The sequence below is a fragment of the Vipera ursinii genome (genome assembly GCF_947247035.1).
Source record: "Vipera ursinii genome assembly, chromosome: 6".
NCBI lineage: Eukaryota > Metazoa > Chordata > Lepidosauria > Squamata > Viperidae > Vipera > Vipera ursinii.
Window position 1 is genome coordinate 67,710,507 of NC_139515.1, and position 11,723 is coordinate 67,722,229.

The window sequence follows — 11,723 nt, forward strand, 5'->3', positions numbered from 1 at the left end:
ACACTCACAAGGTAAGAGCTCATTTATGATTCGGGACCTGAGTTCCAGGTTTTGTTGTTGTTTTTACTATGCAGGGTTAATGCACTTGCTATATGTACTGTACAGGCATTTGCTTGTCCTGAAAGAATTTGTTGACCATGTCCACGAGACCACTGGACAGCCACTTGCCAGAAATGGTATAGTGTCCCCTGCTTGAGCAGGGGTTTGGACTAGATAATCTACAAGGTCCCTTCCAACTCTGTTATTCTGTAAGAACTGCTGTAACTGGAACAGAATGGTTATAGGGAAATTAGCTGATCTTTGGAGGGTTTTTTTTAACTGAATTTGTTTTGCTTTTGTCAATAGGACTACTATCAAAATAAACTAAAGCTAGCTTTAATAGGCCAGAGTCTGTTTGGACAAGAAGTCTACAAGCATTTGCAAAAAGAAGGGCACAAAGTGGTTGGAGTGTTCACAGTCCCAGACAAAAATGGAAAAGCTGATCCTTTGGGTAAGTAGATAATCTCTAATGGCTACAGCCGTGGTGGCAAACCTATGGCACGGGTGCCACAGGTGGCACGCAGAGTCCTAGTCCTTCAGCTGGGTGTTATAAACCCTTTTTGCTTTAGGCCTCCGCCACCATGTGTAAAAAAAAAAGGTTCAATCAATCAATTTCAACTTCTTGCAGGGAAAAAAAAAGTTGTCGCAAAGTTGGAATTGATTGATTTAACTTTTTAGTCCCACCCAGTCTGCCATTACCACTGCAGCCACGCCCACCCAATGGGCCACGCCCACCCAATTGGCCACTCCCACCCAAAGGGCCATGCCCATCCGGCACCTGACGATACATAAGTGGGTTTTGGGTTGCAGTTTGGGCACTCGGTCTCTAAAAGGTTCGCCATCACTAGGTTACAGTATGGGCCAGGCAGCATTTGAATGCAGAATCAATTGTACTTTTCTTAAGATCTACTTTATGTTCTCAAACCAACCTCATCAACTATGCCTGAACCCATGTGGCTTAGATATCTGACAGTAAAGGCCATTGTGGTGTTAAAATAAGATGATGAGAGTGCAAGCTTTCTTGGCTATAGTGCTACTGTAATATCTGAATGGGCTGCTGATATGTTCCTACATATGTTACTAACATCTGTTTACTCAGTTGAGAATTTATTGCTGCAGGAGTTCAGGCATTAAGCTAGAAGCAAGGAGACCATGAATTCTAGGCACAAAGCCATCTGGGTAACCCTGGACCAGTCATTCCCTCTCAGCCCTAGAGATTGAGAGATTGAGATTTATTAAATTTATATGCCGCCCTTCTCCCCAAGGACTCAGGGTGGCTCACAACAATAAAAAATTAAAAAACATAAAGTACAAAATTTAAAAAAGAATTAAACAATGTATAATAAGTATTTATTTATTTATGACAATTTAACCCAATAAAAGCCAAATTTAAAATTTAGAAAGGAGATGCAAGTAGTCCTTGACTTACAACTGTTTAGCAAACATTCAAAGTAACAACAGCCCTGAAAAAAGTGACTTATAACAGTTAACAACCATCGCAGCATCCCCACTGCCATGTGATCAAAATTTGGGTGCTTGGCAACCAGCATATATTTACAATGATTGCAGCATCCCAGGGTCATGTGATTGCCATTTGTGACCTTCCCAGCTGTCAAGCAAAGTCAAAGGAGGAAAGCTGTATTCACTTAATGACCACAAGATAACTGCAGTGATTCAATTAATAACCATGCTCAAAAAGTTGTAAAATCGGGCATGACTCACTGAACAACCTTGTTTAGCAGTAGAAATCTTGGCCTCTATTGTGGTCGTAACTTGAGGACTATCAGTAATGGCAAACCTCTTCTGAAAAACCTTGCCAAGAAAACTGCAGAATTTTGTTCAGGCGATTGTCAGGAGTCAACACAGACTTCAAAATACACATAGACACGTACACAAATTTGTTAAATGGCTTTTATGACAGTCGTTTCAACTCCATGCTGCATGTTATATTTTAGTTCTGACATCAAGAAAAATACTGACAAGCCATTTTTTCCCCAGCCTCAGCTGCAGAAAGGGATGGGACTCCAGTGTTCAAATTCCCAAGGTGGAGAGTTAAGGGCAAACCTATCCAAGAAGTTCTTGAAGCCTATAACTCAGTTGGTGCGGAACTGAACGTCCTTCCATTCTGCACCCAGTTCATTCCAATGGAGGTTATTGACAGTCCAAAGCATGGCTCTATTATTTACCATCCGTCAATCCTTCCTCGCCACCGAGGAGCATCTGCAATCAATTGGTAAGCAGGCTCAATTATAATTTATCTGACAGATGGAAGGTCAGAGAGAGGTAGTGTCTGAGATGTCCACAGTCCATATTACCTAACAGCAGTGCTTTTTTTGTAAAAGAAAAAGGTGCTGGAACTCACACACATCATACAACCCGCCTCACCTACCCTACAAGGTTCCATCCAAAAAAGGTGCTGGAACTCCATTCTGAGCGTTCTATGAGAAAACAAGCCCTGCCTAACAGTAAGGCCAATGTTGTGACCTTGGTAAAAATAACTATGCTCAACTCCAATAAAGTTTCCTGACAAAGGTTTCCCTCTGTAATTATTTTGCCTTGTTAATGGAATTTTATGGGGAAGAAGTTCTCCAGGTTTCATCTTTTCATCTGTAACTTTTCCCAGTTTCCATCTATTAAAGGAAAAACATGACAGTTGTTGATTTAATAGTAGCGCAAGTGATCTAGCTAGGAAAATGCAATGTTTCCCCCCCCAAGCAATATACACATGTAGTAAGGAATAAACACTGCAGTATTTTTAAATGGAACATTTAATACAAGAATGAAAAAATAATAATTGTTCAAAAGATTCAAATCTTTTGCCAAATTTGCAAAGCTAATACATTTGCTTTATAAAAGTAAAGACTCACTAAGTCAGGTTCATCTCACAATGACTATATCCATGTAGTTTTATTTGTCAAATTTATGGGCATGCCTTGAGTTGCCTTCTTTTGGGTTTGATTGCTCTGTCTAGTCTACAGTCCTGGAATCCAGATCTTAATCCAGATTAAGGCAGTCCCTGATTAATCTCTGAAATCAGGCAAAATTGACCAAAGTAATGAAGAAAGCAGACATTTTTTATTACGTTTTACTTATTTTCAGGACTTTAATTCAAGGAGATCAGAAGGCTGGATTTTCAGTTTTTTGGGCAGATGAAGGTTTGGACACAGGACCAATTCTTCTGCAGAGGGAATGCGATGTTGGCCCAAATGAAACTGTTGATGACCTATATAATCGTTTTCTTTTCCCAGAGGGAATCAAAGCTATGGTGAGACATCTTGACTAATCATAAATAGCTAAAAGGTTTCACTGTACTGAGCTGTGGAGAAAAGCAGTTCAGGAAGTGAGAGCTTATTTAAACAATCTCTCTGCTGTGTGAGGAGGGAACGAAAAAGGATAATGTACTAATTGACTGTAATGGTGAACAAATGACTGAGAGAGAGATACTACAAAGGTTGCAAATGCAGCCATTGGTTGCAAAATTGTTTTTGCATCACTATCATAAGTGCAATTGGCCATAGTAATGTCAAGTAATCATGAAACGTGTGCTTTAGCACATCTGAAGGCATCTAGTTGGGGAAAACTGCACTAGAGGCCTCACCTCTGAGTCTGGAACTAAAGTAATTTTTAATCCTGTAAAATATATTGAAGGTTAAATTGACAACTGAATATGAGATTTCTTAGAGTACATTTATAGAAATATGGGCATGAATCTTGGAATACCACTCGACCCTGTTCTTATGACATTGCAGCCTTTCAACAGCTGTTCTGTACCTAAATCAATTAGTAGGAAAAATAAACCCCAGTTGCCCTTTGAAAAAGCAGCTTTGGGACAACCATGACCTGGATGACTGAGAATCTCCACAGACATTTAGATAAATGAGCATCTGTGTGGCATATGAAAAGAGGAAAGGGTGTTTGGCAAAGACGGGGATGTGAATAAAGTCTGTCTCCCTTTCCAGCAGTCCCATGTTTAGGAAGCTGTGTTGGGAGCTAGAGTTTGCAAGGTGAGGAATGTTGAATATGTCAGTAAATAGCTACCATGAACACCATGTATAAGAACCGCAAAGCAACATTTCCAGTAAGCTGCGGCAGGAGAAAGCATAGTTGATTTTAAACTTGAAGGATGTGAGAATCCTGCTAGGGGTAATCAACTGTTTATAGAGGCTTCTTTCCTAATAAAGAATAAAGATTCTTTATTAACCATACCATGTGGCTAATACAGGTAGTCCTGGATTTGCGACTTCAGTTGAGCCCAAAATTTCTGTTGCTAAGTGAGACATTTGTTAAGTGAATTTTGCCCCGTTTTACGACTTTTCTTGCCACAGCTGTTAAGTGAATCACTGCAGTTGAGTTTGCTTGTCAGAAGGTCACAAAAGATGATCGCATGACCCCAGGACACTGCAACCGTCATAAGTATGAATCAGTTGTCAAGCATCTGAATTTGATCACATGACCTTGGGAATGCTGCAACAGTTCTAAATGTGAAAAATGGTCGTAAGACACTTCTTTCAATGATGACGTAACTTTGAATGGTCACTAAATGAACTGCTGTAAGTCGAGGACAACCTATAGTGAAGCTGCAGTCAGGGTTAAGCCAGTAAAGGGAGTGGGGCTGACAGTGCTTATGGATGGATATGCAGATTGTATGGCCATTCATATCCTAGTGTTGTGTATTTCCAAAAATTCTACAGGATTCAAGAGCTCACCTAATGTCAGCATTTCTTCTGACCTGTTAAATAGTTAAGAAAATGTTTGTTTTCCTAGATCAATCAAAGCTGCTTTTTCATTGTTGTTGTTTAGATAGAAGCTGTGCAGCTAATTGCTGATGGCCAAGCTCCTCGAATACCTCAGCCTGAAGATGGTGCTACATACGAAGGCATCCAGAAGAAAGAAAATGCCAAGGTATATTGAGCAACAGAACACTGTTCTTTAAAAGCCAGGCATTTCATGAAGGAGGAATGGGCTACAACACACTGGCTGGTTTAATGCTTTGCACTAAGTTTTCTCTGTTGAACAAGCAAGCCATGATTGGCAGAATATGCTAATCTGCAATGTTTGGTTTTGTACAGCATTCCAAGCCCCCAAACGAACCTCATGTTGGTTTACTGGGATGTAGGTTATTTGTCTTCCAACAGACTAACACGGTTATCCCTCTAGAGCAATGTTTCTCAGCCTTAGCAATTTGAAGAAGCGTGGACTTCAAATCCTAGAATCATCCATTCAATGAGAGTAGTGTTTTTCAACTTTTCTAACTTGAAGTTGTGTGGACTTCACACATCTTCTTCACACATTGAGGACTTTGAGTTCAAGTCCTCAAAATTCTCAAATCAATACAAACGAGTTTTCATTTTAAAAAAAACCCATCTATTTGTATTAAGGAGAAATACCAGTTTGTCCACGATTTCTCTGCTGGTTTTTAACTGTAATAGTAATTATTTATTAGACAGAAAAAATGTTTTGTCTTTTTATTCATGTTTTTGAGTGAAGCATAGTGACCTGCTTGGCATTTCCAATGTAGGATCAATTTCTATAAAATAGCATATCTTTCCTATAACAAGGATCAGCTGCACAATGCATATAGAATTTTATTTAAACATTCTTCATGTGAATTTTTAAAATGTAATTTTTAAACCTGCATACCAGTAATAATGTAAACATTATGGCACATTTGCTTCAAGTGATCACATTTTAATAAAGGAACTATTAATTTACATCCTCCCTGTATCAATGTATTCATCGTTCATTACCATCCAATTTTCTGTGTATTCAAAAACTGAAATTCTGCATTTGTTTTTGCCTGCATTTTTTCTGTCATATATATTTTGGATGCACATTGCAGGGAAATTTCTTTATAATGATGCTGTATGAAACTTTCCATATTATATGCTTTTGATTTGTAGATAACTTTTCCAAATGTAAATGGTTCATAAACAATCTTAGGTGAAGAAATCCAGACCCTTGTGGGTATAAAGTATTATTGCTGTCCACGCTGTAAAAATTAAATTGGCAAAAGTTCAGTATTTCAGATGAATGTAAATAGTGATTGGTGTTAGCTATGGTTTGTTGTAATCAACCGACTTTAAACGATGGTTTGAAAGCAGATTGTTATAAACAAATTATAAGATGCACTGGTACCTAATGCATTGTTTGAATTAATAATTTGTTGTAATAATAATAATAATAACATATTAAATTCATATGTCACCCAACTCCCAATCATAAGCCAGGATTTGTCTTTCAGACAAGCATAGAAATGATCTTTGTGAGGGGGAGATAAGGGGGGTCGAGGTTGTTCTGTCTTGTTTTGTTTGTACTCTAAAAGCCACTTATGTATATAAATAGGAAGAGACCAACTTTGCCTCTTGGTTTCCTAGATTTCTTGGGATCAACCAGCTTTATCTTTGCATAACTGGATCAGAGGACATGATAAAGTACCTGGAGCCTGGGCAGAAATCAATGGCCAGGTAAAACATTACAAATTATAAACTTACTTTATCTACCTTAGTGATAATGTAAAGGTCATGGGTCCTAGTTATATCAAATAATGATCAGAAATTCATCATCTTACTATGTTATTATTGGTAGTATTGTTTGTTAGATGCATGCTACATTTCTTCAGGAGCAACAGCCCTTTGTGATTGATTTAGTGAAAGAGTGACTGTCTCAAGGTCACATTCCTGACGGTGGGCTTCTGATCAGATTTCATTGCACAAACTCAAAAATAAATTACTAGAAAATGAAGAATAATTTGATAATATAATGAGATAAATTTTAGTAGTAAAATATGCTGATGACCAAAAAAAGTCAATAGTATGCCTTTTCTCTGGAATCAAACTTTCTTCTATAGGACTTTCATTTAAGATGTAATTGGCTTTTTAATGTGCACTTTCAGTAACAATTTAAAGTCGCCTTTCCATTCCAATTGAAGGAAAGAACAAATATTTTACTTCTATTGAATCTTTTCACTTGCACAAAGCTATTCATTGCTCCTACTGTTTGCTAAACCATACATAATAAAGATTATCTTCTTCATAGATGGTTACTTTCTATGGCTCATCCATTCTTGATGGCTTAACATCTCCAGGTGAAGAGCTGGAAATAAAAAATGCTGCAAAACCTGGTCTGGTAACTGACAAAGGCCTGGTTCTCTTTGGCAATGATGGAAAGATGGTAAGCTTTTAAAGATGCAGTACTATTGGACTGAAATAAAAGATGCAAACCAACTAACTCTATAAAGATTTTCTTACAGAATGTTTCTGTACACAATTTCTATGGGCCTCTTGGATAGGGCCAAAGCCTCGACTAAGTTCATGATAAGAAATTATGCTGAAAGTATTGAAATGAAGCAGTAGCCCTCATTTTTTCCACTGTTGCTTGCTTTTTCTGTTACTTATTCTGCAGTTGCTAGTAAAGAATCTTCAGTTTGAAGATGGAAAAATGATCCCAGCATCTAAATATTTCTCTACCGATGAGGTAGCTGCAATAGAACTTACTGAGGAGGAGGAGAAGTTGGCAGAAAATATTAAGGTAAAGATTTGATGGGAGAAAAATACAAGAAAGTGAAACCTATTTTAAAATTGATATCAATTTATTTTAAGCCTGTAGTGAGGGACTACATTCGTTTATGCTAAGCATCACTGGATGCTGCACATTAAAATATGCTCCATTTTTAGTGTTGTACATTGCAACTCAGGGTTGCAATTTAGGATGGACAGCCATACAAATATGTTTAATAAAGTCTTTATTTTATTTATTAATTTTTTATGCCAATTGTCTCCTCTATAAGGTGGCTCTGGGTGATATACAACTTAAGTCATAATATATGATAGTATTGGCATACCTTGCATCTCATCTGCCAGTTAGTATCATTTTAGGACCCAGGAAAGGTAACCTTGCTGTTTTCACATCTGCCCTCTGGAACTATCTCTCCTTGAGGTCTGAATAGTGTTAGTTCTGCTGTCCTTCTGAAGACTCATGAAGTCACAACTCTTTCCATTGGCATTTGGACTGGAGCTGTGTATGAACATTCCTCTGGCATGATTGGCTTTTATTTTTATTTTTTATTTAAAAAGTTTTACAATACATTTTGACTTTAATCCCCCCCTCCCCCACCCCTATCTAACCCTCCCTATCCCTCTCCCCCTTCCCTCCTCCCCCCCCGACTTCCCAGAGCTAAATACAGGGTATAAAATCGAAAAACAAACGTAAGCACCCCTATGTTATCAACAATAAACTATTAATTCTATCTCCCTCTAGCTCATATAAAATGAATACAAACAATATTAATATTACAAATAAAGTAAAAAAGAAAAAGAGGAAAGCAGAAAAAGAGCTTTACTCAGAGTAGATTTTCTTAATCCCAGTCCTTATTCATATTAATTTCAAAAAAAAAGAAGAAAAAAAACTTTCACCTGCTATTTGCATTCTCCCACCTTTCTCTAGTTTCTAAACAAATTCTCAGTTACGCGCCAAAAGCGCCTATCTCTGTTAACCTTAATAATCTCCGACCAAACTAAACTATGATCAAAAATAGTTCTTGCATATATCACGCCAAATGTCTCACAGTTCCAAATCATCCTTGAGTTCAAATAAAAAGAGTTAAAAAAAAAAAGGTTTAGGCAGTCTCTAAGACAACTTGTTGTTAATTAGGAGCTTGCGTACCCATTCTTAGTTCAACACATACTTTTAGTCCATAACCCTAATATACTTTTCTAGCAAGCAAATAACATCAATCTTAAATTGTGTTAAATATTAAAAAAAACTTTCTTTCTCCTCTATAATAAATTTACTCCATTGACATTCTAATTTAAAAATTTAATCAGCAATCTTGACGCCCCAAAGCTTTTGGAGCACGTCTGTCATGACCCCCAAAACTTCTTTAGACCGCTCCCCTCCCACATCTTCACTGTAAGCACGCTTTGGAGATTCCATAACTTTCTGCTGGTCTTGCTCTTGCTCTCGTCTCGCTCTTCTTAGGGCGGCACGCGTAATCTTCTGGCCTCCTGCAACCACCGATGAGACTGTGACTTGATCCCCTCCAACACCATTGTCCTCTGTCTGTCTATCTGCAACATCTTGAAGCTTTCCCTCAGCGTATCCCTTCCAAAAATGATAGGGGGGTTGCTTTTAACACATTGCTATAAAAGTCACGTGCTTGAGCCACAGTAACCAAACGATGTCTTTTACCTTCGTGCGTCACCACCAGTCCAACTGGAATCTCCCATCTAAACTTAATATCACGTTTCTTAAGTTCCTGTACTAGAAATGCAAAATCTTTCCTTCTCCTTAGGATCTTCGGAGGAATCTCTTTTAAAACCAAGACTTCTTGCTCAGCCACTACCAATTTGGTATCATAAGCAGCTTGAATGACTTCATCTCTAATTACTCTCTTTGTAAAATAGACCACCACATCTCTGGGTAACTTCCTCTGTCTTGCAATCCATGAATTTACACGAAAAACTTTGTCCATATTTCCCTCAATTTCAGATGCTGGCTGGCCCAGTACCCCTTCCAGAGCCTCAGAAATCAGCTGCTTTAAATCATCTTTACCATTCTCCTTTAAACCCCTGATTCTAATAGCATACTGCATCTGATGATACTGAACAAGGCTCAATTCTCCGTCCATTTTATCCCTTATATTTTCATTTTCTAATACTTTTGCTTCTAATATAGAGTTCTTTTGACTGAGATCCTCCACTTTTACATCCAGCTGTTGCACACATTCAGCTACGGATTCAATCATAGACAACATGTCCACCCTCATTGCTCTAAACTTCTCTTCCATCTTCTTCTCCAATTTCTCCATTTTCTCCTCCATTTTCTCCTCCAGCTTTTTCAACTTTTCATCCATCATATCAGACATCAATTATGAATGCTTTCCAAGAGCATCTTGTAAATCCTTAAGCGTCAATACCGGAGGAGATGCAGGAGGAAGCAAAGCTTGCAATGAGGTCTGTTGCACCAGGGAAGACCCCGCATTCCGAAGAGCTTTAGAAGTTTTAGCCGCCATCTTCCCCCACTTTCACTTATTGCGCACTTTTACTTTAAAGCTATAAAATCCATTGACCTAGAGAGTAAAGATAAGAGTCCACATCACATTGACCTCCTGTACCGCTCTGCCTGCATCTTGATAATCAAAGGTATTTCCTTTTGGCAGGGGTGGTTGCTAACGCCTGGCTCTGCTCCAAAAATCCCGGAGCAGAGGCGCTGCGCAGCTCGGAGCAACCCAGGCTTCGGGGGGGCTCATCCTTCAGCCGCCCAAACTCTCAGCTCAGGCGGCCCCGGAGAGCTCAACCCCTACCTGGGGCCTCACCCCCTCCTCTTTTCCCGAGGAGGGGGCTTCAAATCCATCTAAACAGCTGATCGGCGCTGTTTACGATGGAAATACACAGCTGCGGAGCGGGCAGCCCGAAAACGGCTGTCTTCAGCGTCACGTCGCCACCGGAAGTCCCACATGATTGGCTTTTATTGTGTATGATATAGATATTATATATAATATAAATATAATATATCATATTGTTTAATAAGCTACTCAGAGTCATCTTGTAGGGAAGATGGGCGGCATAAAAAAATTAATAAAATAAATATCATTTGTTTTGAGTTCTTGTAAACAGTATAGATTTATATGCAAGTTGGCAACCATTCAGACTGGATTGTAAATATAAGAAACTAAATATTTTAAAATACAATGAACCATAGAGCTAGCTAGGAAACATATTGGCATATACTTTAAGGAAATGGTCTTCCAAAGAGGTGGTGACATCCTAGAACAACCTGATTAATAAAAAATGATTGTCCACCTGAGAGGAACTTTCTTGGGATAATACATTCTCTCAGGTTTTTAATCTTTGTAGAATACCTAGAAAAAAAGTTGCTTTCCAAATAAATCAATTTGTTAGGAATTTGCAGCACCTCAGATTTTATCCCCCCCAAAATGCTTTGAAGTCTGCAAGAACATAGATGTAGTACCTGTCTCCAACACACTAAGGAAGTGTGTGTCTTTTCCTGCGATTGTGCAGCTGCCTTAAGATGCAATTGGAGAAAGATATTATTATATCATGTCTGGGAGATCAAATCTATATATACCCTAGTATAGATAGATACTAGTTCAACCCTAGTATCTATAATAATATATTCTAGTTGGATTAAAAAATAATTGGAGATAACTGCAAGCACCACATCTTTTGATGGTATATTTCACAGTTACTTGTGCTGTGTGAAGAAAAATATTCTTTTCTCCGTACAAAAGAAGTTCAGGATTACTTTTCAAAGTTTTTTTTTTAAAAAAATTGTTCAGATATCACATCTTTGGCCTGACATATAGTTATGAATCATCAGTCCAACCCTGTTTTTCATCTTCATGCTCCTCCAGCTTCATGGTGAGGAGTGTAGGTACTGTAATGCAAAATAGGGAGATCAAGGTTCTTTGATGCTAACCTTAAGGCCATGTGCCTTATTAGTAACTTGGGTTATTTGTGTCATTGTCTCGGGGAATTTCCATCTTTTATAGTCCATTTGGAAGGGAATTTTGAGCAACGTGGCTGAAATTGAGGACACCACTGACTTTTTTAAAGCTGGAGCAACATCGATGGATGTGGTTAGGTAAGTCACTGTTCTCTAAGACACTGAAGAGCATATAAGCATCTCACACAGCAAAATTTACTTTTCATATTATACCTTATGGA

At 38.3% G+C, this 11,723-nt stretch overlaps 1 protein-coding gene across 1 annotated transcript in view; it reads left to right on the forward strand.

Moving 5' to 3' along the window:
* The window catches only part of ALDH1L2 (aldehyde dehydrogenase 1 family member L2), a gene marked incomplete at its 5' end in the record, with an annotated part of 31,588 nt that overhangs the window by 2,847 nt on the left and 17,018 nt on the right, over nt 1-11,723 (forward strand). The window contains 8 exons of the mRNA XM_083365697.1: nt 346-490; nt 2,038-2,272; nt 3,139-3,304; nt 4,840-4,941; nt 6,414-6,503; nt 7,075-7,209; nt 7,441-7,566; nt 11,549-11,640. Coding sequence (XP_083221823.1) covers nt 346-490; nt 2,038-2,272; nt 3,139-3,304; nt 4,840-4,941; nt 6,414-6,503; nt 7,075-7,209; nt 7,441-7,566; nt 11,549-11,640 — 1,091 coding nt within the window. The remainder of the gene's footprint in view (nt 1-345; nt 491-2,037; nt 2,273-3,138; nt 3,305-4,839; nt 4,942-6,413; nt 6,504-7,074; nt 7,210-7,440; nt 7,567-11,548; nt 11,641-11,723) is intronic.